The sequence below is a fragment of the Eptesicus fuscus genome, chromosome 18, assembly GCF_027574615.1.
Source record: "Eptesicus fuscus isolate TK198812 chromosome 18, DD_ASM_mEF_20220401, whole genome shotgun sequence".
NCBI lineage: Eukaryota > Metazoa > Chordata > Mammalia > Chiroptera > Vespertilionidae > Eptesicus > Eptesicus fuscus.
The window spans coordinates 15,279,704-15,306,081 of NC_072490.1; the positions used below are offsets into that span (position 1 = coordinate 15,279,704).

The 26,378-nt window shown below is 41.7% G+C and overlaps 1 protein-coding gene and 1 long non-coding RNA gene across 11 annotated transcripts in view; one reads left to right on the top strand and one right to left on the bottom strand.

The window, feature by feature from the left end:
• RBMS3 (RNA binding motif single stranded interacting protein 3) overlaps positions 1-2,377 on the bottom strand; it is a 643,143-nt gene extending 640,766 nt beyond the window's left edge. For 7 of the 8 annotated variants that reach the window (XM_054708096.1, XM_008153779.3, XM_054708097.1 and 4 more), the window contains exon 1: positions 1,734-2,377. In XM_054708096.1, coding sequence (XP_054564071.1) covers positions 1,734-1,808 — 75 coding nt within the window. In that variant the 5' untranslated portion in view covers positions 1,809-2,377. The remainder of the gene's footprint in view (positions 1-1,733) is intronic. The other variant, XM_008153811.3, reaches the window with a different exon arrangement.
• Positions 2,373-17,286, top strand: LOC129147140 (uncharacterized). 3 transcript variants are annotated; one of them, XR_008554489.1, is made up of 5 exons: positions 2,373-2,776; positions 8,680-8,786; positions 16,176-16,247; positions 16,744-16,813; positions 16,929-17,286. It is a non-coding gene; the product is annotated as an uncharacterized LOC129147140 (long non-coding RNA). The 3 variants fall into 3 exon arrangements; XR_008554488.1 differs by having other exon boundaries at positions 16,744-17,286; XR_008554490.1 differs by lacking the exon at positions 16,176-16,247 and having other exon boundaries at positions 16,744-17,286.
• The last annotated feature ends 9,092 nt before the right edge of the window (positions 17,287-26,378 follow it).

A 26,378-nucleotide genomic window follows, 5' to 3' on the forward strand; every position in this document is an offset into this window, starting at 1 on the left:
TGGAGCATCCTGTATCTTTCATATAATGCGCATGACATTATTTCCTGCTACTAATAGGTTAAGAAATCCCAAGCAGAAAAGCAACTCTTCCATTCATTGTGATCTAAACTTTTTCTTTTCTGAATATCACTTCCTAGTAGAAAACAAGGACCCAAAAGTAGAGCGTGAATTTTGAAACATTTGGAAAAATTTAGCCAAATGAGTAAAAGGGATGGAATGTCCGATATTTTTTATGCAAACCCCTTGAGTTTGTTGTTTTTGTTTCTTCGGGGGATGAGAAACGACTACAAATCCCCCCCCCATTTTTTTTTTAACTTGTCCTTGCTTTGCCATTTCCTCAAGAAAGGCAGGCAGCATTCTCCTCCCAATCCCCAAAGAGTTAAAACTCAAGGCACTGGGCTGGTCTCTTTAAGCAGCAGCAGCAGCACAAACTAAATGCTCACAAAGGCAAAAAGCAACGTGAGTCGACCTTGGAGGGGCAGGGCGAATCCTAGAGCGATGGCAAAAGAGAGGCAAAAAGGCAACAATCTTTAATATAATATTGAAAGTCTGCTGCCTGGTCTGGTTCACAAATAGGCATTGTTTGATGAGACAGAATAAATGAGCGATAACTACAGCATGAATTTCCAAAGCCTAATCGCATCAAGGAGTCCTGGTGACAGCACAGATCACTCAGGCACGCCTTGTTCACTCCTGGCACATTTATCTATGAAGAGGACTGTGGAGTCTGGCTAATGCGATACAAAATAATATCCTCCCTAAAGAAATAGAATCCATGCATTCAAGGTGGGCACGCTACCAACATCCTCCCCCCCCCCCCCACCCCAATCATCAAGTCCAATCTATTTGACAAATTGGAGCAGGGATATTACACCTGAGAGTCCTTCATGTGTGAACTGCAGGAGAAAGTTCATGGTTGGCACTGCCCACTGCTTAGTTACCTGGGCTTCCCACTGGCCCCCTAATGATCATTTGAGCACACACATACAGCCTGAAGTATTTAACCCATTCACGTCCAATTACCATCAGTTACATTTCATCCTATCCCAAGCCCCAGGCCTTCGGATGGCAGCTAACACGGACAAACGGAGCTTCTAAAAGTCAAGAACATCTCTGGCAAAGCTCCACAATTTAGTCTGTAGGATCCTGATCACCACCCCCCATAGGAAACAAGACGTGGAAGGCAAATAAAAAAAAAAAAAAATCCACCCAAACAAACTCCAAGAGACTTTAGTTCACTGCCGCCTACCTTCCACACCCTTCTTTTATTCTACATTCAGCGATTAAAAGTTTGAGTTACCCCCACCCTGGCGTGTCCTCTCCAGTGGGAAAAAACCCTCTCCGAGTCACAAACAAAGAACAGCTCACCAGAAAAGCCCCTGAAATTGTATTCTCGTGCCTGATAATCACCGTTAGGGTCTCCTTTCTAACAACCCTGCCCATCTGCAAAGGACTTTACAGATACCAGGAACGTTTGTGCTGCCAAATAACAACAAAAGAACTCCCGCGAAACTATTCTCTCTCCTTAAAGAGAAAGCCAGGCTTCCAGGCTTGCTCTCTCCCTATATTCTCCGCTGCCTTATTAACTCCGTGGGTATGTTACTAATTTCAAAGAAGCAGGAAGAGGTGACGGGAGGGAGGGTAGGTAAATCATAATTCACATGCCTGCCTGTTTCCTATCCAAGTGCAGAAGGATAGCACGCTGATTGCCAGACTACGGGTCAGAGCCATACCTTGGTTTGGAGATAATGAGGATAGTAGTAAGTGTACTGGGGGTACATTTGTGGCTGATCCAGGCGTTTGCCCATGTAGCTGGAATCTTTATCTCCGAGGCAGGGAACTGGATGACAGGGTATAGTGCCCCAGGCCGAGCTTCCTCTTAAACCACTATTCCTGACAGTCCCGATGACTGATGAGGCTTCGGAGATTCCTCGTCTTCCACCACTCGCTAGTTCCAACACAGCAAGAATATAAAAAAGAAACACACCAAAGGAGAAAAAAAATAAAAAATAAAAGGAGATGGGGATCGGTGGGAAAAATCAAACCCCACACACAGCTTCCCCAGATCTTGTCTGCCTTCTCCCAGCTGCCGGGGTCCACTTGGGATGAGGCAGTTTGTTCTCTACCAGGCTGTCTGTATTGATGTCAATTGCCAGCGTTTGTAAAAGGGGGAAAGAAAAAAAAAAAAAATCAAAGTCCTTTCAGCATAACTCCGAATCCTTGCAGATCAGCTTCCTGTCTCCTGTTTGTCTCTTTCCTCACCTTAAAGCAAAAGCAAATCAAGAGAAAGAAAGAAAGAGAAAGAAAGGAAGAAGAAAAAAAGAAAACAGGGAGGGAACAGAAAGAAAAAGAAAGGGGAAAAGAAAAAAGGAAAAAAAAAAAAAAAAAAAAACCTTGCACAGCTTAGTTGCTGCTGTCTCCCTCCCAGAGTGACATGGTGATCCGGGCTTGTCCTGTCCTTTCATTCACTTCCCCTCCTTCCAGCGGGTGGGTGGAACCGAGAGAGCCTCTCCAGGGAGCGGCGTATGCAGTCCAGAAGGCTGCAGTATTTCCTCCAAGAAAAAAAAAAAAAAAGGCTGCTTCAACCCCTGCTGCAAGCAAAGTTCCGATTCCCTCTGCTGGCTATCTCGAATAGCAAAGCGATTTTTGCAGCGAAGCTGCTGCCGCTGGAACTGAACCGGGGGACTCAGATGCGGGCGGTGGATTGCTTCTTATCCTTCCCTCCATCGACTCCACGGAAGAGCTGCCTTCTCCCCTTTTCGTGCCAAGTTTAAAGGTAAGCCACCCCGCTACACAAAACAGTGCGGACCTCGGGAGGGAGGCGAGGACAAGGGAGGAAGGAGGGAGAAAGGGGAAGAGGAAAAAAAAAAAAAATCCAGGAAGAGGGACGAACCTAGCTGGTTAAAATGCAAAAAGTGTGTACTCCGGATGCTTTCAAAACCCGTGGACACCCTGAAGCCAGATGGATCTAACATTTTAGAAACTAACGTTTTAGAAACTAACATTTTACTTCTTGGAGGACATGGAGGATGCCGATTGTGGAGGAAATTTGGAGTCTACACCAGGACTCCACAGTGAATAAGCCACGCACCACAGATCACAGTGACCAACTTGGAGCAGAAATAGTCATTCTTAGCATCACATCCCGTTTGGAAATATCAAAAGAGATGTTCGGTCGGGTTTATGAACTTCTTGATACATAAAAACACCGGTCCTTCTCATTGTCTATCTCGTTGTGATGATTTTGATCATGGATGTTAATTGCTGCACTGATAGCACACACAGAAAAAGAACGAAAATCGTAATTACTTGGCAGAGTTTTCCCCCCACCAATAGTAAGTAATATTCTGACATGTCGATCAGCTGCTGCATTATAATACAAATTGTTTCTGAGAAAATATATTTCCTTAAAGGGTCCCTTTTCAAGGCTGGCGAGGCTAATTTTAGCCTCGCCAGCTGTGTTTGCTGTGAGTGCTCACGCATGCCCAAAGCGCCGGGCAGGCCAATACTGAGCCGCTCTCTACTTTTTCAAGTCGGCTCTGGACTCCCCCAGCCCTGAGTCGCCTTTTCAGAGAGGAGGTTCCTGGTACAAATCCAGCTTGCTGGTCAAGACCAGAGACTTCGGGGCCCATGCACAACATTGTGTTCATCCATGTTCAAGTCCCGCCATCCCTGAGGCCACCAGCTTCCGCCCAGGGGTCTGGTTTCTGGAAGCTGTGTGAGTGCGTGCATGTTCCTTGGAGAAAGATAAGGGAGGCGAGTAAATGGTTTTGTTTGACTTTGGACAAGAACAACAATCAGCAGGAAGGAAGGAAGGAAGGAGAGAGGGTGGGAGGGAAGGGGTAGGAGCCCTGAGAGCCCTGTCATGAAGGAAATGAAACCAGCTTGGCTGATGTTTAAATGTGTCATTCTGGGCCTCAGTTGTCCCATCTGGAAAATGGAAATACCGCCAACTTACCTGGCTGAAGGTGGTACACGGAATCAGATACTGAGTAAAAAAAATCCCATTGATTTAAAAATTCATCTCCTTGCTTGGGCAATAGAGTCCTGACTCAAGCTTCCTTCTCTACCCGAGTCCCGCTCAACGGTTTCTAGAACCGGAAGGTGTTCTCTCAGGGCCTCCTGTTCTCCCAAACCCACTTCCAAGGCCCTTACCCTTCAGCCCGCCCTTTAGGTCTCAGCATAGATAACAGCCCCTCACAGTAGCTTTCACTGAATCCTGGCTTCCCCACTGCCCCTTGTATTTGCCCTAATATTGTGCTTACCCCGTGTAACTGCCTGTTAATTGCATGTTGCTTCTGAGGTGTTCTGAAAGCATCACGAAAACCAGGGAAGTAGGAGTTCCCATCACTCTGGTTCACTTTCCTGTTTCCAAAACCAGTGTGGTGTCTGGCATAAAACGGACACTCCGTAAATGGTTGCTGAATGAGACACTTAAACATGAGCGTTCTAACACCACTCATATCCTATTCCAGTCCATTTCTGGGTGCAGGGGATGTGGTGATACACTGGTCAGGACAAGGCCTTTCCCTCATAGAGTGTGTATTCTAGGGGGTGAGATAAACAAAGAGATAAGCAAGGTAAGTAGGCACTATAAGATCAGGTGGCATTTAGTGCTGCTACAACATACACAGCTGAGCAAGAGTCCCAGGGATTCCTCCTTTAATAGGGTAGTCGGAAATGCTCTCCAAGGAGGACTCTGGGGTTAAAGGAAGGGCATAAACCATGCCCTGGTGTTAGACTGTAAGAATAAAGCCTTGGCTTCCACCTGAACTCCCTTAGTTCCAGGCCTCTCTCTGATGTATCACTGTGCCCCCATTTATTCCCATCCATCCAATGGCACTGCCCACATCCTACAGTAACTATCAGCCAAGTAAACATGTGAAGGATTTATAATACTGTGGAACATATTGGATCTGCTTAAAAATAAATAAATAAAAAGTCAGCTTGCGTCTGGGGGAACAGCATTCCGGGCAGAGGGAACAGCAGTACAGAAAGCCTGGCAACAAGAGTGTGTCTCTGGAATGTGTGAGAAATGGTGCAGGCGCTGGAATGGAGCAAGTGAGGAGTAAAGACTATAAAAATAACTCTGGAGAGGAACCTTGGAGCCAGGCTGTAAAAGCCTTGGTGAGAACTTGGTATGGACAGCTCAATTTGTGACAGTTGATAGTCTGCAGCCAGGACTCTATCCAAGTGTTCTGGCTTTAGGTCTAGACATCTTCAACCACAGAATGCTGTCCTCCTAAAAGACCTACTGAGGCTCCTCCAAATGCTAAGACCCCTATGATCAGGATCCTAGACTGCCTCTGCCAATTTCACCCCCATGGGCAAAGGATATCAGTATTCTTTTATTAATAAGTGATCTAGGTACTCCTTGAGGGGAAAAGAATACTGTCTTATTTGCAAATAAAAGGTAAAATAACTCTTCAGCCCAAGCTACAGCCCAGTTACATGCATTGATGTTATCAGCAATTTCTACCCCAAAATGCCACAAAAGGCAATTCTGGTTTTTTAGATTATTGTTTTATTCTTTGCATCAATTGTCATTAGCCAAAACAATTCACTGAACATTTAAAGCTTGTCTTAAATAATAGGAAGGTGGTTTACCATTTGTGAGAATTGTGAAACCCATGTGTTTGTTGTTTTTTTTTAACTTTCCCCCTCAGAGATACCAGTAGCCTTGCCAGTTTGGGAGGGAAGATACTCATGTCAGAAATAGTTTTCAGCCCTAGCCGGTTTGGCTCAGTGGATGGAGCATCGGCCTGCAGATTGAAGGGTCCTGGGTTCAATTCCAGCGAAGGGCACATGCCTGGGTTGCAGGCTCGATCCCCAGTGTGGGGTTTGCAGGAGGCAGCCAATCAATGATTCTCTCTCATCATTGATGTTTCGATCTATCTCTCCCTCTCCCTTCCTCTCTGAAATCAATAAAATAATACTAGTATATAATAAAAATTTTTTAAAAAGAAATAGTTTTCATATCATGTCTGCTCTGTTGGAGCAGTACTGCTTTCCATTTAAATGATCAAGGTAAGGTAGGAGGTAACTCGTTTCAGACACTCTCTAAATCAGAAGTCAGCTGTGTCCCATTTGCCAACTAACCACCAAATTTTGTACAAATTCAAGAGCAGCTAACTGCAGGGAAGGGCATGGACTCTTACAGAGACCATGTGACTCACAGCACAGAATGGAGAGGTCCTTTTTTTAGACAAGTTCTTGGCAAACAGGAATGAGGCGATGCCTCAGACACACCATCAGAGTGGAGAAGTGATGGTACTGAAATGAGGGTCAATAGGGTAGAGATGGAGACTCTCTTCTCATTTGTCCTTGACCTATCCACCCAAAGAAAAACTGAGTCCTCTCTTGGGAGGTTTATTTTTTAAATTCCAAAGACTTAGTCAAAAGCAAAGGGAAAGAACAGTGGAAATAAAAGAAAAGAACATAATTGTACTGTCTTTGAAAGCACATGTATTATTCTATCTTTAAGAAGACATTCATGCCCGGCCAGCATGGCTCAGTGGTTGAGCATCCACCTATGAACCAGGAGGTCACAGTTCATATTCCTGGTAAGGGTACATGCTGGGTTGCAGGCTCAATCCCCAGTAGGGGGGTGTGCAGGAGGCAGCTGATCAATGATTCTCTCTCATCATAGATGTTTCTATCTCTCCTTCTCTCTTCCTCTCTGAAATGAATAAAAATATATTTGAAAAAAAGAAGACATTCATGACCTTGAATACTTTTTTTATTTGGCATTTTCTACCTTCTATATTTAAATCTATGGATTCCTTTTCATTACAGTAATTTCTGAAGGAGTAGTAAACATAACAGTTGGTTAAAAAAAAAAGACAAGATGGTAGATTGCAAATTCCAACATTAAAGTAATGTTATAACTTTTTTTTTCTCCAATGGCTTAAGAAAATACTCAAGACAAATTAGAAAAAATAGATTAAGTGATTCAACTATGTGTGGTTAAACTTTAAATTATAATTTAATAGAAAAATATTAATGTAAGTAAAACCAATAAATATTGGCCTTGGAAGAAAATTTCAAGCCTCAGGATAAAATTGTATTGGACTAGAGCATTAATCAAGTATAAAGTCAATAATAATAAAGATATATACATTTATTTATTGTTGTTGTTAATCCTCACCCAAAGATATTTTTCCATTGATTTTTAGAGAGAGTGGGAGGGAGGGGGAAAGACAGAGAAAGAAAAAAATCAATGTGAGAGAGACACATCAATTGGTTGCCACCTGCATGTGCCTGACCAGGGCCAGGGATTGAGCCTGCAACTGAGGTACATGCCTTTAACCAGAATCGAACCCAGGATCCTTCACTCCAAGGGCCAACACTCTATCTATTGAGCCAAACTGTCTAGGGCCCTGGTCGGCAAACTTTGGCTTGCAAGCCACATGCGGCTCTTTGGCCCCTGAGTGTGGCTCTTCCACAGAGTACCACAGCCTGGGCGAGTCTCTTTTGAAGAAGTGGCATTAGAAGAAGCTTAAGTTTAAAAAAATTGGCTCTCAAAAGAAATTTCAATCATTGTACTGTTGATATTTGGCTCTGTTGACTAATGAGTTTGCCGACCACTGGGCTAGGGCATAACATATTTTTTAATCTGCACCCAATTATATGTTTTTATTGATTTTTTAGAGATACCAAGAGAGGGAGAGACAAGGAAAGAGAGAGAGAGAAACCTATCGATGTGAAAGAGAAACATCAACCAGTTGCCTCCTATACATAACCCAATCTGGGATGGAACCGGAAACATAGGTATGTGCCCTGACCGAAAATTGAAGCTGAAACCTTTTGATGCAAAGGATGATACTCCAACCAACTGAGCCATCCAGCCTAAATACTCAAGGATACCTATATAAATATTTTTACCCTGTCCTCAAGTAGACTTAGTAACTCCATATCTATCAAACATCAACCATTTATAAATGACCTTAATGTGTTTTCTCATGCCTGAGTACCTATTTATAGCAAGCATTATTAAATAACTTTAAGTTGACTCCATGTTTTTTTTGAAATGCATACTTTATTATAATTCTAAGCAATAATGTACATGAAAGCTCAGGTTTATTTTGTTTCTATTATATTTGCAAAAAATACATAATATTCTCTCACTTTCTTTTTTTTTTTTTTATTCCTCACCCAATGATATTTTTCCATAGATTTTTAGAAGGAAGGAAGGAAGGAAGGAAGGAAGGAAGGAAGGAAGGAAGGAAGGAAGGAAGGAAGGAAGGAAAGAAGGGAGAGAGAGAGAGAGAGAGAGAGAGAGAGAGAGAGAGAGAGAGAGAGACATCAATGTGAGACGGGCACATTGATTGCCTCCTGCATGTGCCCTGATCCAGGATCTTACCAGAGCTGGAATCGAGGCTGTAACCGAGGTACATGCCCTTGACCTGGAATCAAACTCTCAACCCTATGGTCTGTGGGCTGAGGCTCTACCCACTGAGCAAAATCAGCTAAGGCCCTCTCACTTTCTATGCACACTTTTTTTGTAGCACTTAATACTTTGTAGGCACCTCTGGTTCTCCTTTACCACTGGGATTACCAGGACACACTTCTCCACTTCATTGAAAGTAGGCATGAGCACATGACTTACTATAGCCAATGAAATATGAAGCAGAAGTAACATGTGTGAAAGCTTGTAACTGTTGTTATTTATTTCTCCAGCCCACTCGTCTCTGATGAAAGCACCTGCTGATATAGAGGAAACATCTTGGAAGGCTGAGCACAACTTCCTTAAATAGTCACCTGGACCAGCCATTGATTTGTCCTGAGTGAGAAATGAACCTTTTATTGTATTATGCTATTGAGATTTGGTCACAACCACAGCATCACCTAGTCGACACTGCCTAATATGACAGTACTTGTAGTTTGAGTCTATAATTGTTGATTTCCTTGTTTGGGTATCTCCCCACTAATACCTGAGGTCCAAAGGGCAGGGAATCCTATCCTATATAATAAAAGGGTAATATGCAAATTGACCAAACAGTGAAACGACTGGTTGATATGATGCGCACTGACCACCAGGGGGGCAGGCACTCAACGCAGGAGTTGCCCCCTGGTGGTCAGTGCACTCCCACAAGGGGAGTGCCGCTCAGCCAGAAGCCAGCTGAGAACTGGCAAGCGCAGCGGTCGTAGCTTAGGCCCATGGGGAACGGGCCTAAGCCATCAGTCGAACATCCCCCAAGGGCTCCCAGACTGCAAGGGGGCACAGGCCAGGCTGAGGGACCCTCCCCCACCTCAAGTGCACAAATGTTGTGCACCAGGCCTCTAGTTAATCTATAATGTCACTGTCCTATCTCCAGCACCTAGAACAGTCCTTTGGATGTAATACACAATTAAAAAATGCTTGTTAAGTGAATGAATAAATGTTCACCAAAAATCATCTCATTTATCTATCAGTCATTCATGTATAATACTTTCTGAATAATAGAAGGGGAAATGAGACATGTACTCAAAAAGCAAAAACTGTTAAGTTTTCTGGGAGACCTGCTACAGTACTCAGTGTCTAAAGGAGGGAAATGTTTTTCTGCACTATTAGGAGTGAGCACTGGGGTGTGGTATTGACTAATTTAAAAAAAAAAAAGGTGAAGGAGGCAAAGAACTAAAACACAGATGACCTATTACATACTAAACACTATACAAGAAGTTTATAAATGCTTCCTCAGTTAAAACGCACAAACACCTGGAAAGTGGTATGATATTTCAGACTTTACTGTTGAGAAAATTGAGAGGGACGGGGTTTAAATACCCCATCCAAGTTCACACCCAGTTATAACATGGTAGAGGGCTATTTGTGACTTATCCTATATAATAAAAGCCTAATATGCTAAGTGTCCAGTTGACCAGTTGGCCATTCAACCAATCAAAGCATAATATGCTAATGATATGCTAAGGCCACTCAACTGCTTGCTATGATGTGCACTGACCACCAGAGGGCAGTCGGCCAATCAACCAGTCGCTATGATGTGCACTGACCAACAAGGGGCAGACGCTCCAACCAGTAGGTTAGCTTGCTGCTGGGGTCCGGCTGATCAGGACTGAGTGAGATGGGCCAGACATAACCTGGAGCCCTCCCACGTTCCCTCCCCGGCTGGCCAACCTCCCGCACCACTCCTGGGCCCCGACTGTGCACCAGTGGGGGCCCTCAAGCATGGCCTGCACCCTCTCACAATCTGGAACCCCTCGGGGTATGTCAGAGAGCCAATTTCGGCCCGATCCCGCAGGCCAGGCCAAATTTGTGCACCGGGCCTCTAATGTCTGTATAAAGCCCAACCCCAGGCTTGTTCCTAAGCATCATTTGATAGAGATTATAAATGCCTTATACCAAAATTGGATGAGATAATCTTTGTGTTTAAAGCAGAAAACTTACAGTCTACATAAAACTCTTAAATAAGTCAGTGTGTCTTCATAGAAACAGATGGTGTTGAACAAACAGACAACTGGGAAGAAAGAGCAGGCACGGCCTTCCATCAAATAGCATACACTCTATTTGTACCGCAGGCCTGATGGTGAATTGTATGTGTCAACGTGGCTGGGCTGTGGTGCCCAGTTGTTTAATCAAACACAATTCTAGACATTATTGTAAGGTATTTTTTTAGGTGTCATTAACATTTGAAAATCAGTAGACTTTGAGTAAACAAATTATTCTCCGTAATGTGGATGGGTCTCCTTCAAACAGTGGGAGGGTTTAAGAACAAAGACTGAGATCTTTCAAGAAGAAAGAAGTGCTGTCACCAGAATCCCTTTGGACTTAGGATTCAATATCAACTCTTTTCTGAGACTCCAGCCTGCCAACAATAACCGGCATTTTTGGATTTGATAGCCCAACAATCACATGTGCCAATTCCTTAAAATAAATCTCTCTGTGTGTACATACAAACACACCCCTTACTCACTGCTGTTCCCCAGAGAACCCTAACACAACAGGTTAATAAAATAAAGGGAATATGGTAGCAATGAAGTTCAATGAAATGGGAACTCATACATTCCTAATACATGTCTATAATGCTTTTTAATACAGCTTAACAAAATATATAGCCTTAAAAGTCTTTGTCCTTTAACCCAGTAACATTAGTTCTATGAATCTAAAACAGATCACTAGAAGTTTAAGAGTAGGAAATTAGAAAAACCTGAATGTCCAACTCAAGTTCATTAAATAAACTCACTATAAAATATGATTTGAACATTAAAATGATACTTAGAAACATTTTCATAATTCGGCAAATGCTTAAGTTGAATAGCTAATGGAAAAAATGAGAACTCAACATTATATATGCTCTCAACAATGAAATATAAACACACACAAGAGAATAGAAGAACAATAGTGGGACCTTTTCTCTGTGATGGGGTTATTAGCAATTTTACTTCTCTCTCTTTTTTTTAATGATCACCTGAGGATATTTTTTCCATTGCTTTTTTTTTTTAGAGATAGTGGAAGGAAGGGAGGAAGCAGAGGTGGGAGGCAGGGAGAGAAACATCAATTGGTTGCCTCCTACACATGCCCCGACCAGAGCTGGGATCAAACCTGCAACCCAATTACATGCTCTTGACCCAGAGTCAAACCCGAGACCCTTAGTTGCACGGGCCGGTGCTCTAACCACTGAGCAACATCGCCCAGGGCTTAGTTCTCTTTTTGATAAATACTGACATTTTCCAATTTGTCCCAAAATGAGTATATATTTTATTATTTTAAATAAATATTATTTCAAAATACATTTTAATAAGTATATTTCTAGGTGTGTTTTTATTATTAGCTGACAAGAAATGTTTAAACAACCAGAGGTGACAGTATCAAAATAAATTGCAGTGTATTTTAAGTAGCCATTTCCTTCTTACCTGGATCAGACATCAATTTAAGAAAAGTGTAAATCTTTCTTTAAAATCTAGGAGCATTAATTCTACATCAAAAATGTCAAAACTCTCATGTAAGACCCAAAAACAAACATTCTCATTGAATGAAAGAATAACAGCTTTCAGTGACATATCTTTGATAGGATTAAAAAAAGCCTGCATAAGTATCCAAGACTTCCATTTTTTTAACATAAACTAATTCTGCCTTTGTGCTTCTGAGTTTCTCATAAAATTATTTGTAAAATTATATGGATGCATCCCTGCCAGCTTGTTTACAATATGTTGTAGGAATAGGGACTTTATTTTTGTCTATCTTTATGTCTCCCTGTATATTTCCATGCAAACAGTTCCACTATTTGCCATCCACTGAGCCAATTTTGTCCCAATTGTAGCTATTAAATTCGAATGGCCCTTCTCACCAGCTCACCTTCTGCCATGCCTTGTGCCATCGTTGAACCAGAGCTTTGGAAAACACTAACTGAAAGTCTCAAAGTAGAAAAGAGAGTGGCTGCTTTGTCCCATGGAAAACATATTTTTCTAAAGGAATATTATCACTTTGTATTGACCATCCAGCTTCCTGCTGTCAATAGCTAAGCAAGTTGGATCGATAGGGCCAGATTTGATCGGCTGAACCGATTCTTTTCCCTAGAAAAATCCAGACATGAACAAGTCCAGTCTGAAAGCTGCTACTAAATGGAATTGCCAGATAAAATACAAGACCTCCAGTGAAATTTGAAGTTCAGACACATTTTAATATGAGTATGTCCCAAGTATTGCGTATGGCATGACTCATGAACTATTGAGGCCATAGTTATAGAAAGTATTTATTGCTTGTGTGAGATTCCAATTTAGCTGGGTGTTCTGTGTGTTTATTTCCTAAATCTGGCCAGCCTGCTCCTAACTGATGCACCGAAACACTTTAACAGGCCTCGCAGAGGACACAAGAATGGGTAGAATTCAAATTGAACGACAACTAGCCACGCTTAATATTTTTAATCCTCTTTATACGCAAACCAGGTGAACCCAAAAGTCCCCAAAGGAAGTCTCCCTTAAGAGAGTTCAGCCACAGTCATGTTCTCTATATGAATCCATACAGTTTCCCAGGAGCTGTTTTCATTGTAATTGTAAACTTGTTTTTGTTTGTTTTTAACACGAGGGGAAACAAACCGTTTTTTCTAAAACTGTAATGCACCACAATAAAGTGCCTGTGAAGAAGGACAAATGTCCTGATCCCCATCCCTGTTATCAGAAAAGTCCAATTTAGAGAACCAGGTGATTGTGCAAAGCGCAAGAGGAAAGGAGACCGAGGGCACTGCTACCCAAAGTGTGTTCCCCGGGCCATTGCTGCCCAGCAGACTCTCACAGGCACCAGCAAGTGCAGGCATCTAGGTTAAGTGTTCAGCAACTTTCCAGTAACGTGTCAGAAGAATTGTATGTCTCTTGTATCTAAATAATAAAAGTTTGGACTTGTATTTTAAAAATCTGTGGTTTGGGGTTTTTTGTTGTTGTTTTATTTTATTTGTTTTACATTTCACTTTTCTAGTGATTTCTAGTGTGTTTTGCAAAAATATTAGGTAGGGTCGGTTGGAAAAGAACAAAAAAACAGTCCTTTGTGACAGATAGTTTGAAAAGCCTTGATCCAGAAAATATACAATTATCTCATTTCTTTTCATTTTCATTTATACACTGCTGGTGGTATGTGTTTTCTGATTGCAGTGTAAAGAAGAATGAAACCAACATGCACTACAAAGGAAAAACTTCATTCTCTGAAATTTACCTTTCTTGTTTTCCTAATTCTTTCTCTTTTCCGTACGTATTCCTGACCCTCTCTGGGCCCCCTTGCTGACCTCTGGGAAGATATTAATAGCATCAAACCCCAAGCCAGGAAGGGGTGGGAGGACGCTTCTTGCCTGAGAGAGACTGACCCTGGCAAGATCCACTTCACAGCGGGAGCCTCAGTTATCTCATGTGCAAATGTGGGTTGCAATTCGGTCAATTTAAGGCCCATTTCTGACTCGGACACTTTGCAATGCCAGGATGCACTTGTTGAACTAAATGAGACTGTATCTTTTTTAAAAAAAATACATATCTTTTTATTGATTTCAGTGAGAAGGAAGAGAGAAATAGAAACATCAATGATGAGAGAGAATCCTTGATTGCCTGCCTCCTGCACACCTCCCACAGGGGATGGAGCCGGCAATCCAGGAAATATGCCCTGACCTGGACTCAAACCATGACCTCCTGGTTTATAGGCCGATGCTCAACCACTGAGCCACACCAGCCAGGTGAGACTCTTATAAGCTACAGAAAGACTGGGGCTGTACCCCTGCCTGGACGGGGAGGCTCACTCCAGCAGAACAAGGTTGACATTCTCCAGCCAGGGGCTCTATGGGACTTCCAGCCATTCCCAGCATCTGCGGACTGGGAGGCCCCAACTCCAAAAATAGCCCCACAAATTATAATTTGCCTTCCAGAGATGACATCTCCTTGAATGGCACTAAATCACGGCCATCCAGTGAGCCTGCCGCTTTTGCCGATGCCTCAGAAACAGTTCAATTCCTGGCAGTCTAGCTGCACCATCCCGGGGGCTGTCAGTATGCCGAATGTTTACGCTCATTATGCAGTCAGGAAACATAATTATGCCTTTTTCTTTAAGGAAGTTTATGACCGAAGGTAATGGGTGGGACATAAATGCCCTGACTGTTTACTGAGACTCATAAATGCTAAGATCACAGACAAATAATTGTCACTTGGAGATTTGTTCTTGCGGTAGAGAATCTTCGTTTTTAGCAATTTAATGACCAAAAGTTTACCCACCTTGAGGATAATTATTTAGGAGGAAATAAAACTTAGTGCTCATTTCATTCCCTGCTCTGCCAGCTTTCACATAAAATGTGCGGAAGGCAGCTTGCTATAGAGGGCTAGTAAGAGGAAGAGGCAATGAGGACAAGCCAGACCTCTCAGTAATAATGCCAAACTCTTAACGTTAGCAGAGATCCAGATCAACTAATATGTTAACTAATATGTTTCTGTTGTCCTCTCTGAGAGAGAAACTGTGTCGTGTCTTACAAATGATCAATAAAGAAAAAAGAAGGCGAAATCTGTTCTGGCCACTTAGGAAAAACAAAATGGTCAGAATTTAGCTCAGAATTTAGTGAGTGCAATCAAATGCTCACACTTATTTTTTAGTATGTTTTTATTGATTTCAGAGAGAGAGTGGGAGAGAAAGATAGAAACATCAATGATGAGAGAGAATCATTGATCATCTGCTTCCTGCATGTCCCCTACTGGGGACCGAGCCCATAACCCAGGCATGTGTCCTGACCAGCAATCGAACCGTGATCTCCTGGTTCACAGGTCGATGCTCAATTACTGAGCCATGCCGGCTATGCTCCTCAGACTTCTCGAGAGTTAAGAACAGTGTCCATGTCTGGCTAGGGTGGGCCGATGGTCAGGCTGAGCTCATAGGGGACTTTCTGGGATGGTTTGGCACTGCAGAGTGGAGAAACTAGTGTGAAGCCACTGGGACTGCGGGACTCCTGATCTCCTGTCGCATCTGCCACAGAGACAGGGAAATGGTGACATTATGTTGGAGGGCAGGGAGGGGGACAGAGAGGTGGTCATTCAGCATGTAGGTGGCCAGCCTGTGGCTTCTTCTCTTCCCCCGTGGACAGCTACATTACATGTGACAGTTAACCGTGGCTCTCCCTCTCCAGCCATAGCCAGGCTCTCAGTGTCCCCAGAATGCTGCGTTGGCAAGCAAAGAGAGTTCAAAGTGCACCATCCCAACAAAGGACAGGTTTTGTTTTAATGCTCAATAAGACTCCTCACCAGCTCACCTCCTTTTCTTTCTTTCTACACCCAGTGGGAAAGGGAAATGGGAGCTTTTCAGGATTGGCACCGTGACATTCAACAGCCCCTTGCAGGAGGGCACCCAGAAGCCTTCCTGGAACCTGCTTTGGGGGGTGGCAGGAAGGGACGTCAGTGTACCTCCATGAAGCAGCAGTTGGAAAAGGAGACATCTGGATTGGAGATGATTCTTGTCATTCCTCCTTTAGGCTGTAAATGCTGACTTCTCAGTCCATAAAAAGGGGCAAATGCCCAGCCGCAGTGGCTCAGTGGTTGAGCGTCAACCTATGAACCAGGAGGTCACTGTTTGATTCCCGGTCAAGGGCACCTGCCCCAGTTGTGGCTCGATCCCCACTAGGGGGCGTGCAGGAGGCAGCCTATCAATGATTCCCATCATTGATGTTTTTATCTCTCCCTCTCCCTTCTACTCTGAAATCAATAAAAAATTTTTTTTTTTTTAGAAAAAGGGGGCAGATACAGAGGGAAGTCAGTCTGTCTGTCAGTGTGATGGATTCCCATCAAACTGCAGTCTGGTAAGAGATACCTTACTCTTCGTCTCTCTCTGACTGGAGGTGTGGAGAGCTTGTGCTAATGTTGGGGCTCATAGTGGCCTGGAGACTAAGATTCTTCTATTCCCTCCAGGAGAGGGTTGCACATGTTACCAATGACAGGGGACTCGGGCAGGGGATCACTGTGCTCAAATGGACATGCAATCATTACACAGTTGCTTATTTATTTCTGCTGCAAACTCTAAAAATTAGTTCAGTTTCTTAGTAACGAAACACCTGTGTCAAAGCCCCTAGAAGAACCACACAGTTTTGTTCCACAGGTTTGTAATGAAAGGCTCTATCTAATATGACCAGGGATAAGTGTATGGAATTCAGTATGTTTGATTTGGGAAATAACCTTTTGCCAATTCCCAGATAACCAATGGCCCATTATAATATTGTACGTTATCCTTGCTAAGAGGAGCTGATGTAGAAATATTTACGCTCCCCATCCATAAACATTTCTTTCTTCCCAACACAGGAAAGGACTGAGCTTCTCAAGACTTTAATGTGATTTATTCTCCACTGAAGGGATGTGATTTTTATATCAGGTATGGCTTTCCTTTAGTATTTTTTTTTTAAATGCCTGCCTTTGAAATGACTCCTACAATGAAGATCCTCACCACTTGCCCTTGTTAAATATCTGGTGATCCTTTTCCCCGGCAGATGGGAAGGGCCTCCTGATATGCCCCTGGCCTCATTTCAATTTGGGTAATTGCATCCTGTCGACTTGAAATGTCCCCATCAGTTTCATCGGCCGGGGATCCGAGGCCTCATTCTCAGTCCTGACTGCCTGGTGTGCCGTCGGAGGCTGGGAACAGCTGGTGCATTCCAGCCCAGAAGTGGATGCATTTCAGTGGCAGGTGCAAAGGTTTTCTTTGGCCGAATACAAATTCTAAGCTAGGAATAAGCTTCAAGGATGCTTTTTTATTTTTTCAATAAACAGAAGTAACTACCAGGAAACCAAAAATATAAAAGTATCCAAAGCGTAAATGTGAATTGGGAGGAAAATAAATACACATGCACTAAACCAGTTCTTTGTGTGTTCATTTTGCACTCTGAATCTTATCAAGGGTCTAGATTTGAATGTTGACACTAAGGATAAATAATTCACATAAAGCAGACAACCTTTCCCCTTCAGAAAGAAATGATTTTATACGTGTATACATACATACATGAATGCATGCGTATATATGCATGTGTATATGCATGTGTGTGCATGTATGTGTGTATCTTTGTATGTATCCCAACTGTTACCTCTCTCTAGAGAGTCTTCCTCAGTCTGGTATAAAAGCAATTTTCCCCATGAAGCTGCACAGTAGGTATCTTACCTATACATCATTTGAGTGAGTAACACATTTTAAAAAATATATTTTTATTGATTTCAGAGAGGGAGAGAGAGATAGAAACATTAATAATGAGAGAGAATCATTGATCGGCTGCCTCCTGCATGCCCCCCACTGGGAATCAAGCCCATAACATGTCATGTGCCCTGACCTGGAATTGAACCCTGACGTTCTGGTTCATAGGTCAATGTTCAACCACTGAGCCACACCAGCCAGGTGAGTGAGTAACACTTTCAATTATAATGAGCTTATTCCCTGCACCAAATTGTACTCTTAAAAGGTATCCTGCCCTAACCGGTTTGGCTCAGTGGATAGAGCGATGGCCTGCGGACTGAAGGGTCCCAGGTTCGATACCGGTCAAGGGCATGTACCTTGGTTGTGGGCACATCCCCAGTAGGGGGTGTGCAGGAGGCAGCTGATCGATGTTTCTCTCTCATTGATGTTTCTAACTCTCTATCCCTTTCCCTTCCTCTCTGTAAAAAATCAATAAAAATATATTTAAAATAAAATAAAATACATAGGCCAAACCTAATTAGTTTTACGCTCTCACACCCCTCCCCCCACCAAATGCTATTTCTAAGAGCTGCAAGTTAAGGTATATTTTTCTTGGATACATACATCTGGAAAAAATCCCAAAAGCTTTGGTGGTCGTGCCCCATTCCCCTTGGCCACCTCAACTCTAGGGAACAGTTTCATGCAAGCACGGGCTCACCTTCACAGAGCGCCCCTCCTCAAACAAAGGCCCCAATACCATCAGCCACAGGTGCTTCAAGAGCTGCTGGCCCTCTATCAGTGAAGACTAGAGGTGTATAGTGATTGTACCAAGGCAACACTAAACCAGCAGAGAACAGAAGCTGGTAGATAAATGCTCCCACCTCCCAGCCTCCTCCAGGCGGACAACTCTGGAATTCCTTCACCTTCTCTGAATGTCTCAGTGACACTGAACCCCACTGACCAAGTTCAGCTTTTTCATTTTTTTCTACCAGCTTTTTAGCAGTGACCTTGATAGACACATCATTATATTGCACTTTCCTAACTTTCACTCTCCCCACTCTCTCACTCTTGCTTCGGGAATCACAGCTCAAACACACTAACTACAACCAAGCCTTTGCCTCAGTTTCTGCATTTGGGGGGAATCCAAATTCTGACAACTTGGGGAATCACTACACTGACAATTCCTCTAGAAGCCTATCCACAGAGAAACGAAGCTGCTTGTCCGCCATTCATTTCCCTCCCCTATCACAGGACAGATACAGCAATATATCCAGAGTGATTACATACCATGTCACCAAGTAGGAGGGAGAGCTAAGACTGTGCCTTGATGTGTATTCTGAATTATTATTTTAGCTCTAACTATTCTATCTTACCAGTGACTCTGGAGTCATTCCCAGAGTCTCATAACTAATGGAAAAGTCCAGATTCTGCCTCATTTTAGCCTCTGCGGGTCACTATAAATTAGCTTAAAGTTCCCAGGCCTCTGTACGACTCAGGCTGACTTGAATCCTAATTTGTACCATGCAGCAATCTTGGCGATGCCATCTGCATGCTTAAGTCTCATGCTGCCTTGGCCCTTGGGGTGTAAAAACATGTTTATGCAGTAGGGCCTGTCACTGCCATCCTTTCTTTGTGTAGATCACCAAAGGGTAGTGCCCTACTTAAGAGCAGGGCTTGGTGAATATCAGTTCATGAAATCAAGTTCGTGTACTCAAGGGCAAGATACCACAGAAGAAGGTCAGGCCACCCTGAGTTGACAGTCTCCTACTCACTGCGGGGATATCCTATTGGCCACATGAGATAGAGAAATGCACTGAACAAGTGGACGGCAAAGGGATTCTCCCTCGTCCTTTTAAGGCACTGGTGTTTAGACCTGTAACTTCTATAAGGTACTCAAACTGAGGCCAGAGCCTGACAGAGCAGCTGGACTGAGGAGCCCAGTCTTTCAGTTTATGGCAAGGACAGCAACCTTTTAAAAGTTGCATTAAAGAAGATCCATGAGGTACGTGAATCATCCTTCTTGAATTTTGGTAAAATTAATAATTTTATATGACTATAAGGACCCTATTGTTTCACTGTGAAATACTGAAATGTGAAATTGCATAAAAACAAAAATTCTCACAGCTGATCCCATCTGATCATATCACCCAGAGTTAATAATGATGTATTTGCTTCTTTTATTCCTACAAATATTTATATCTCTGTCTCTGACTCTCTGTCCATGTATTTGAGATATGAATAAATTTTTTACTTATATTGTTGTGTACTTTCTTCTGACAACCTATTGTGATCATTTTCTTTGAAAATGCCTTTGAATGAGAACATACTATATAATGGTAATAATTTACAATTCTCTATTGATATTCTATGTATAGTTGTTTCTTAGGTTTGTTATTACAAATGTGACTATAACTTACACATATACATAAACACACTCGCATATATATTGTGAGTTTTGGGGTATCTCCTATTTGGTGTGGATTCTGAAACTTCTTTCTACAGCCAGAGGCAAATACCCAACAGCAGATGATGCCAGAGACAATAACTTCATCATAGCCAGCCATGCTCAGTGTGTTGATAACTGCCCTCATGGCCACAAGATGCTATACCTACTCACCAACATCTGGAGATAGCCACCTTTTCCTTCTGTACCATGGAAAAATGTAAGAAACATTTTAACTGGAATCTCCTGCCCCTATTAGTCTTCCGCTCAAGTGTTATTGGACAGAATTGATCACGTGAAATTTTCTAAGTCACTCACTGATGAAAGAAATGGAATTACCATGTTTGGCTCAGACTCCTCAATACATACAATCCTTCTGAGCCTGGGGAAAGGTCATTTTCCCAGAGCAAATGACTGCACAGGCCAAAGAATGGAGCATGTTGTACAGACCAAAATCAGAGCCCTCAAAAAAAGCAGGGGGAATTGAAGGGGAAGTAATTTGTGTAGACACAACACAATGGCCACCAATATAAAATACACTTGTTTTGTTACCCTCTCACCTACATTAACATATTCTTTTCCCTAATAACATTATATTTTCCTCCTTACTTGACGACTCGGACATTATTTCATCAAATTTTCACTGGCTATCCATGAATCTCCAAGAAGAAAACTAAAAAGTAACAGCACCATGATAATGAGTTTACAGTCTTGCCTCTCCTTGGGGATATCTCTGTTCTAAAATAGAGTTCTGGAAGATAAAAACATCTGTACAGACACAAAGCAATAATGGTGGTATGGATTCAAGACCAATGGGGTTCTACTACTTCCTCACCTGACCTCCTCCAACGCTCCGACGCTCTTTCTGTCACAGCCACACCGGCCTCCTTGCCACGCCTCCAGCTGGCCAGCATTTTCACCTCAGAGCCTTTGTCTTTTACTTTCCTCTGCCTAAAACAGCTGGAAGCTGTTCCAATAACCACCTAACTTAGCTTCTCACTTTCTATAGGAGTCTTCACATAGGCCACCTTATTAAAGAGTTTTTCCCTGATCATTTTATTAACATAGCATCTTCAGTTCATCCTTCATCCTATTACCTCACATTATGCATGTTTCTGGCACTTATAACCACCTGATATGATATATATGTGTTTATTATCTTTCTCCTAAGCAGAAAGTAAATTCTATGAAACTAGTGTTTATGTTTTATTCACTGTTGGTTCCTTTGAGCCTAGAACAAGTGCCTAGTACATCATAGGAATCCCATAAATATGTGTGCAACGGATTGATGGTTGAATGGATATTTTGGCAATGGAAAACTTAGATGGTCCTTTTCCTCTTGTTTAACCTGGATCACAGCAGAAGTTAAGTGGGACCTAATCGTGTGCTGATATCTTTATGATACCAAGTGGTACCCAGAGTGAGTACAAGCCAATATTTTCCTTCTTTAACTTACTTTCCTCTAGGCAAGTCCTGTGCCAGGATGAGTTGTATATATTGAAATCTAAACAGTATTTGTCTAACACCAAATAAGAGACAAGTCCCAACTTAGAGTAGTGAGACCCATCTTATAACTTGTAATAATACTGCCTAACTAATAAAGTATGTTTCAAATCTGATTAAAATTTATTTTTGTGCCATAAATAGCCATAAAGGCTTACCTCAAAGCCAAGAGGAAATAAAGTAATATAATTATTCAACAGGAACTTACTGTATGACCTGGAGTTTTCCCTAGATGTTGTAGTTGAACATACAGACACACACATACACACACGCACACACACATGCACGTGCACACACACAGATACACACATTGTTTCAGAGACTCCTGGGCAAAATGGCGATATGAACATCTGGACATAATCACCAATTTGAAACTATGAAAGAGCCTGTATTAGAAAAGGACACCAGGAATGATACGTATATACCAGAAAACGGGAGTAATTTCTGTGAGTTGTGGTAGAAATATACTAGACTGAAAGGAAGGCAGCTAGACCACAGTGGCAGGCAGCTGAGGGAATAGACAGAGATAAATATGAAATAGATTCCATCAGAACCTAGTAACACCCACTGTTTTTGTGGGGACAGTAGAGGTGGGTGCATATCTGGATCTCACTGTTATCTTTAGGAGGATTGAAAGATATTGGACACCATCATGAACAGCCTATCTACGCCTATTTTAGGTGAGCACAACCCAGAGAATGTAGGAGAGGTATCAGGAGAACTTTAGGTTAGAACAAGGGTACCCTTGCTTAGCAAAGAACAGAACTATGATTAGCTAACTCTTACCTTCCTCACCCAATTCAAAGCATAAACTCCTCGGCAAATCTTCTAAGCAAAGGAGCTCTGAAGTGGCAAGATGAAAGCACAGCAAACCTAAGCAGCTTCCTTCTCTTCTGAGGGCAGCCATAACCCAATTTCTAATAGAACCCATCTAATCCTCAGTTCTGTGTATTGGGTAGTATGGTCTATTTGTGTGATGTTCTATTGTTTGTTTTAAATAGCATATTCCCAGCTGATATGTAAGGACGTAGAATATCCTTATGTCATGACATATGTTATATTAAGTGAAAATGCACACACTAGTAGGTGCTGTAGGATTACAACATCAAAATATTTGATGCACATACAAAAGTATTAGACAGATATACTCCATTATGGTCACAGTAACAAGAGCCTTTGTTATTTTTATTCTTCCTTCTACTTCATATGTTACAGGAAAATAAATTTAAGTGGCCTTTTATTCCAAATATTTACCAAATCTAAACATTATCCATCACTGCTACTACCCCAATCTGAACCACAATAATTTTTCACCTAGCTTGCTGCATTCATCTCCTACTAGGTCTCCTGCCCTCCATTCCTGCCCACCCTGTGGCCCATGGTCTATTTTCTACAGAGCAGCTAGAGTAAACTTTAAAAAACTGTGTAAGTCAGATTCCTCTACTCAGAACTCTCCAGTGGCCGCATATCACACTAATTTCATAAGCCTCTTTGTTACTTTTCAGACTTTATCTCTCACTACTGTCCTTGTACCTACTCTGGCCCAATCACGCTGGCCTTCTTTTCAGTTGCCAAACATTCTCTTCGGTTTACCCAGACTGTTCCTGCTGCCTAAAGCACCCTTCCTTTAAATAGCAGCATTGTCAAGTCTTTAATGTCACCTTCTTGAGCAACCCAGCCATTGCACCAAAATGCACCCCTCAGTCCTCCACTCTCACCAAGGTTTTCCAACTCTCCTTCTGAGGTCACATGGCACCGTTGCAGGGAATGAGATTCTCATAAAATAGAATGCGAATGGTACCCTCTAAAATTGCATGCAATATAAAGACCTCACTTTATATTTCTTCATAGCTCTTATCACCTTCTAACATACTGTATTATTTACATTTTTATTGTCTTTCTCCCCCGTGAGACTGTTAGCTCTGTGATTATTCAACAGTAACTTAAGAAGTAAGTTAATGTATGACCTGGAGTTTCCATTTGATGTATTTGAGACAGACACACACACACACACACAAAATGTCTATTTCAATTCCTTGAACAATTCCTGGCACATAGTACATGCTAAAAAATGAATGAATCACAGGGTGCCAGAAATAAAAGTGATTTTTATTTTCTTCTATAAATGATCTATTGTTCCCCTATTATCTTTACAACCAGAAAAATTTATAAAAATTAAAAAATGTATAATATTGTTCACTTCATTGCTCTTATTCTTAGCCTGAAAAAAATAGATTCATCTGAACTCAAACTAAAGAACAAGAATGTCTGTTTAAACTCCTGTGAAATCAAACTCCCAATGAAACATATCTAATCTCTTCAGTTATTTCCATGGGTTTCACCCACTCCCACTGATTTTGGTGTAGTTACTGATCAATCATGATGGTGGAAGATGACCCAATTTTATAACATCTAAAGCTATTCAATTTCTCTACGATACAATTCCATCATGGGCCAACTTGAATGGTCCAACAGAGAAATGCTTTCACATTCTCTTAAAAGGTTATCCGTTTGGCTTTCTTTTGAGATATTGCTTCTTAGGAGAAAAAATTGAAGTTTATATCTAAGGACAAAACTATTTGATAAAAACTTTCTTTCCCTGACCAGTCCTCCTACTCTCACATAGGGTGGGGGCGGAGGGGATTCTGAAGACTTAGACTTTCTGTTCTAAAAATGTTAATGATGTACTTGAACCCACCTTGAAATCTGCTTTTAAGTATTTAGGCATCAGCCAATTGAACATTTTGATAATTTCTAAAGTATCCCACAGCTGACTCTCTGACAATAGTAGATAAAACCAAGCCAACATACAAAAACAATAAATGGCAATTGTTTTCTTTGCCACTCTTAACTTTATTTAACATTGCAGCAATTTTCTCTGGAATAAACAACTCAAGACTGAACAAAGACATACCCACCATAGAGGAGAAAATGAATCTGGTCACCAGAGATTTGGGACCTACCTTTAATCCTTTAATAATGGCCCAGAAAATAATTTATCTCTTGCTGTTATTTTGTATCTGGCAATTCAACCAAAGACATCATTTTGGCCTCAGCAGGGGCGGTAATTTTTATGCTAGCCTCTGTGGATAGCTTTGTATAATTTATATAGTTTTTAATTTTGGTAATAGCAACTAGCTGACTAAGGCAATAAGCCCTTTTTTAACACAGACTAAATACAGAAATCTCTCATATTTCAATTAACTAGCTGACCCAAATCATAACGAGTATGGCTGCTGCATTTCATTTGGCCATTGCTCAAAGAATTAATTTAAAACATGCCTTATTGTTAATATGTATCATGTTCACACTAATACCAGAGAATTAGAAAAACATCAATCTGTAATCAAATATCCCATTACACCATCAAAAATCTTGTTTTTATCAAATTAATGGTGTTGTCCTCCGCTTTTTACCTCTTGAAATGTGACAGGTACCAGGGAAGCAAGCAATGGGGATTGAAGATGGTGTGAAATACAAATCATGCATGAGTGGCCCCATTTATCCAAAAATCTTTTGAAATGATCAATAGCCTCACTAGTTTTATGCTTTATGCTGGAGATTTAAAAACATATGCTCAAGAAAACACTATTTCAATACTGTATATATCATTCCAGAAAATCGTAGTATTCATTGAGTAACTATTGATGCATGTAATTAACAATTCTCAGCCATAACACATAATGGTCATGTATGAGATCATCACAGAGTTGTCTTTGCTCAAATGTAAGTTTTAAAAAAGTGTCTGTAGATTCTGTCAAAAGTTCATCCCTCTAATTGGCTAGCAGAACATGTAATACTTACAAACACTTGTATGCACTATATTAGTTTTAAAGTCAGTAATAATCATTTTAAATAACCCATTGTAAATTAATTTCCAAGAGATTGTTAATTAATAATCTAATATTGTAAAATTTCAAACATAAACTTCTTCCTACTGGTCATTTGGCCATCAATATTTATAAATATCCAAATTTCACACACACTTTTAAATGGTACATTTCAATATCCCTGAGAACAGGTTGTGTCGCATAATGGACGACACGAAAGTTGTGTATTATAGTTTAATAGCAATCATTTTCTTTTCCTTCCTTGTAGAGCAGAAGAACATAAAATGATGATGTCTTGCCCTAGCTGGTTTGGTTCAATGGATAGAGCATCGGCCTGCGGACTGAAGGGTCCCAGGTTCGATTCCCGCCAAGGGCACATGCCTGGGTTTCGGGATTGATCCCCAGTAGGGGGGCGTGCAGGAGGCAGCCAATCAATGAGTCTCTCTCATTAGTGATGTTTCTATCTCTCTCTCTCTCCTTCCTCTCTAAAATCAATAAAATACATTTTTTTTAAATGATGATGTCTTCAATCAGCACTTCTCAAACTCAATGAAATACAGTCACAGACTTTGTGTCTCAAGCTCACTAACTGGATTTGTCGGATGATAGTACACCTGGCTGAAAGTTGGTTAAATTTGCATACTCCATGATATACCTACTACTGAAGGGCCCAAGCTCATACCCATAAGGCACTTATCACAGCACTTGACAAAAGGAAGCACTTATCAAATGAGCTCTGCCTTATTTAACATCTATCAAAATTTTAGTATGTGTAGCAGATGCTATTTTTGCCCCTGGCAGGTCTCCTCCACCAGCTTGTATTTCTATGCCCCCATCTTTTCTAGAGGTGTATCTTTAGCCCACAGGAGCCACCTCACCTATATTTGCCTAGGAGATTACAACTACCCTGCTTTCAGGGTGAGGGTGGGGTGGGGGGAGGGAGAGGAGTCATAATCAAAGGTATAAAAGCCAAGCTCTCTGCCCAGAGGCAGGCAAGCCT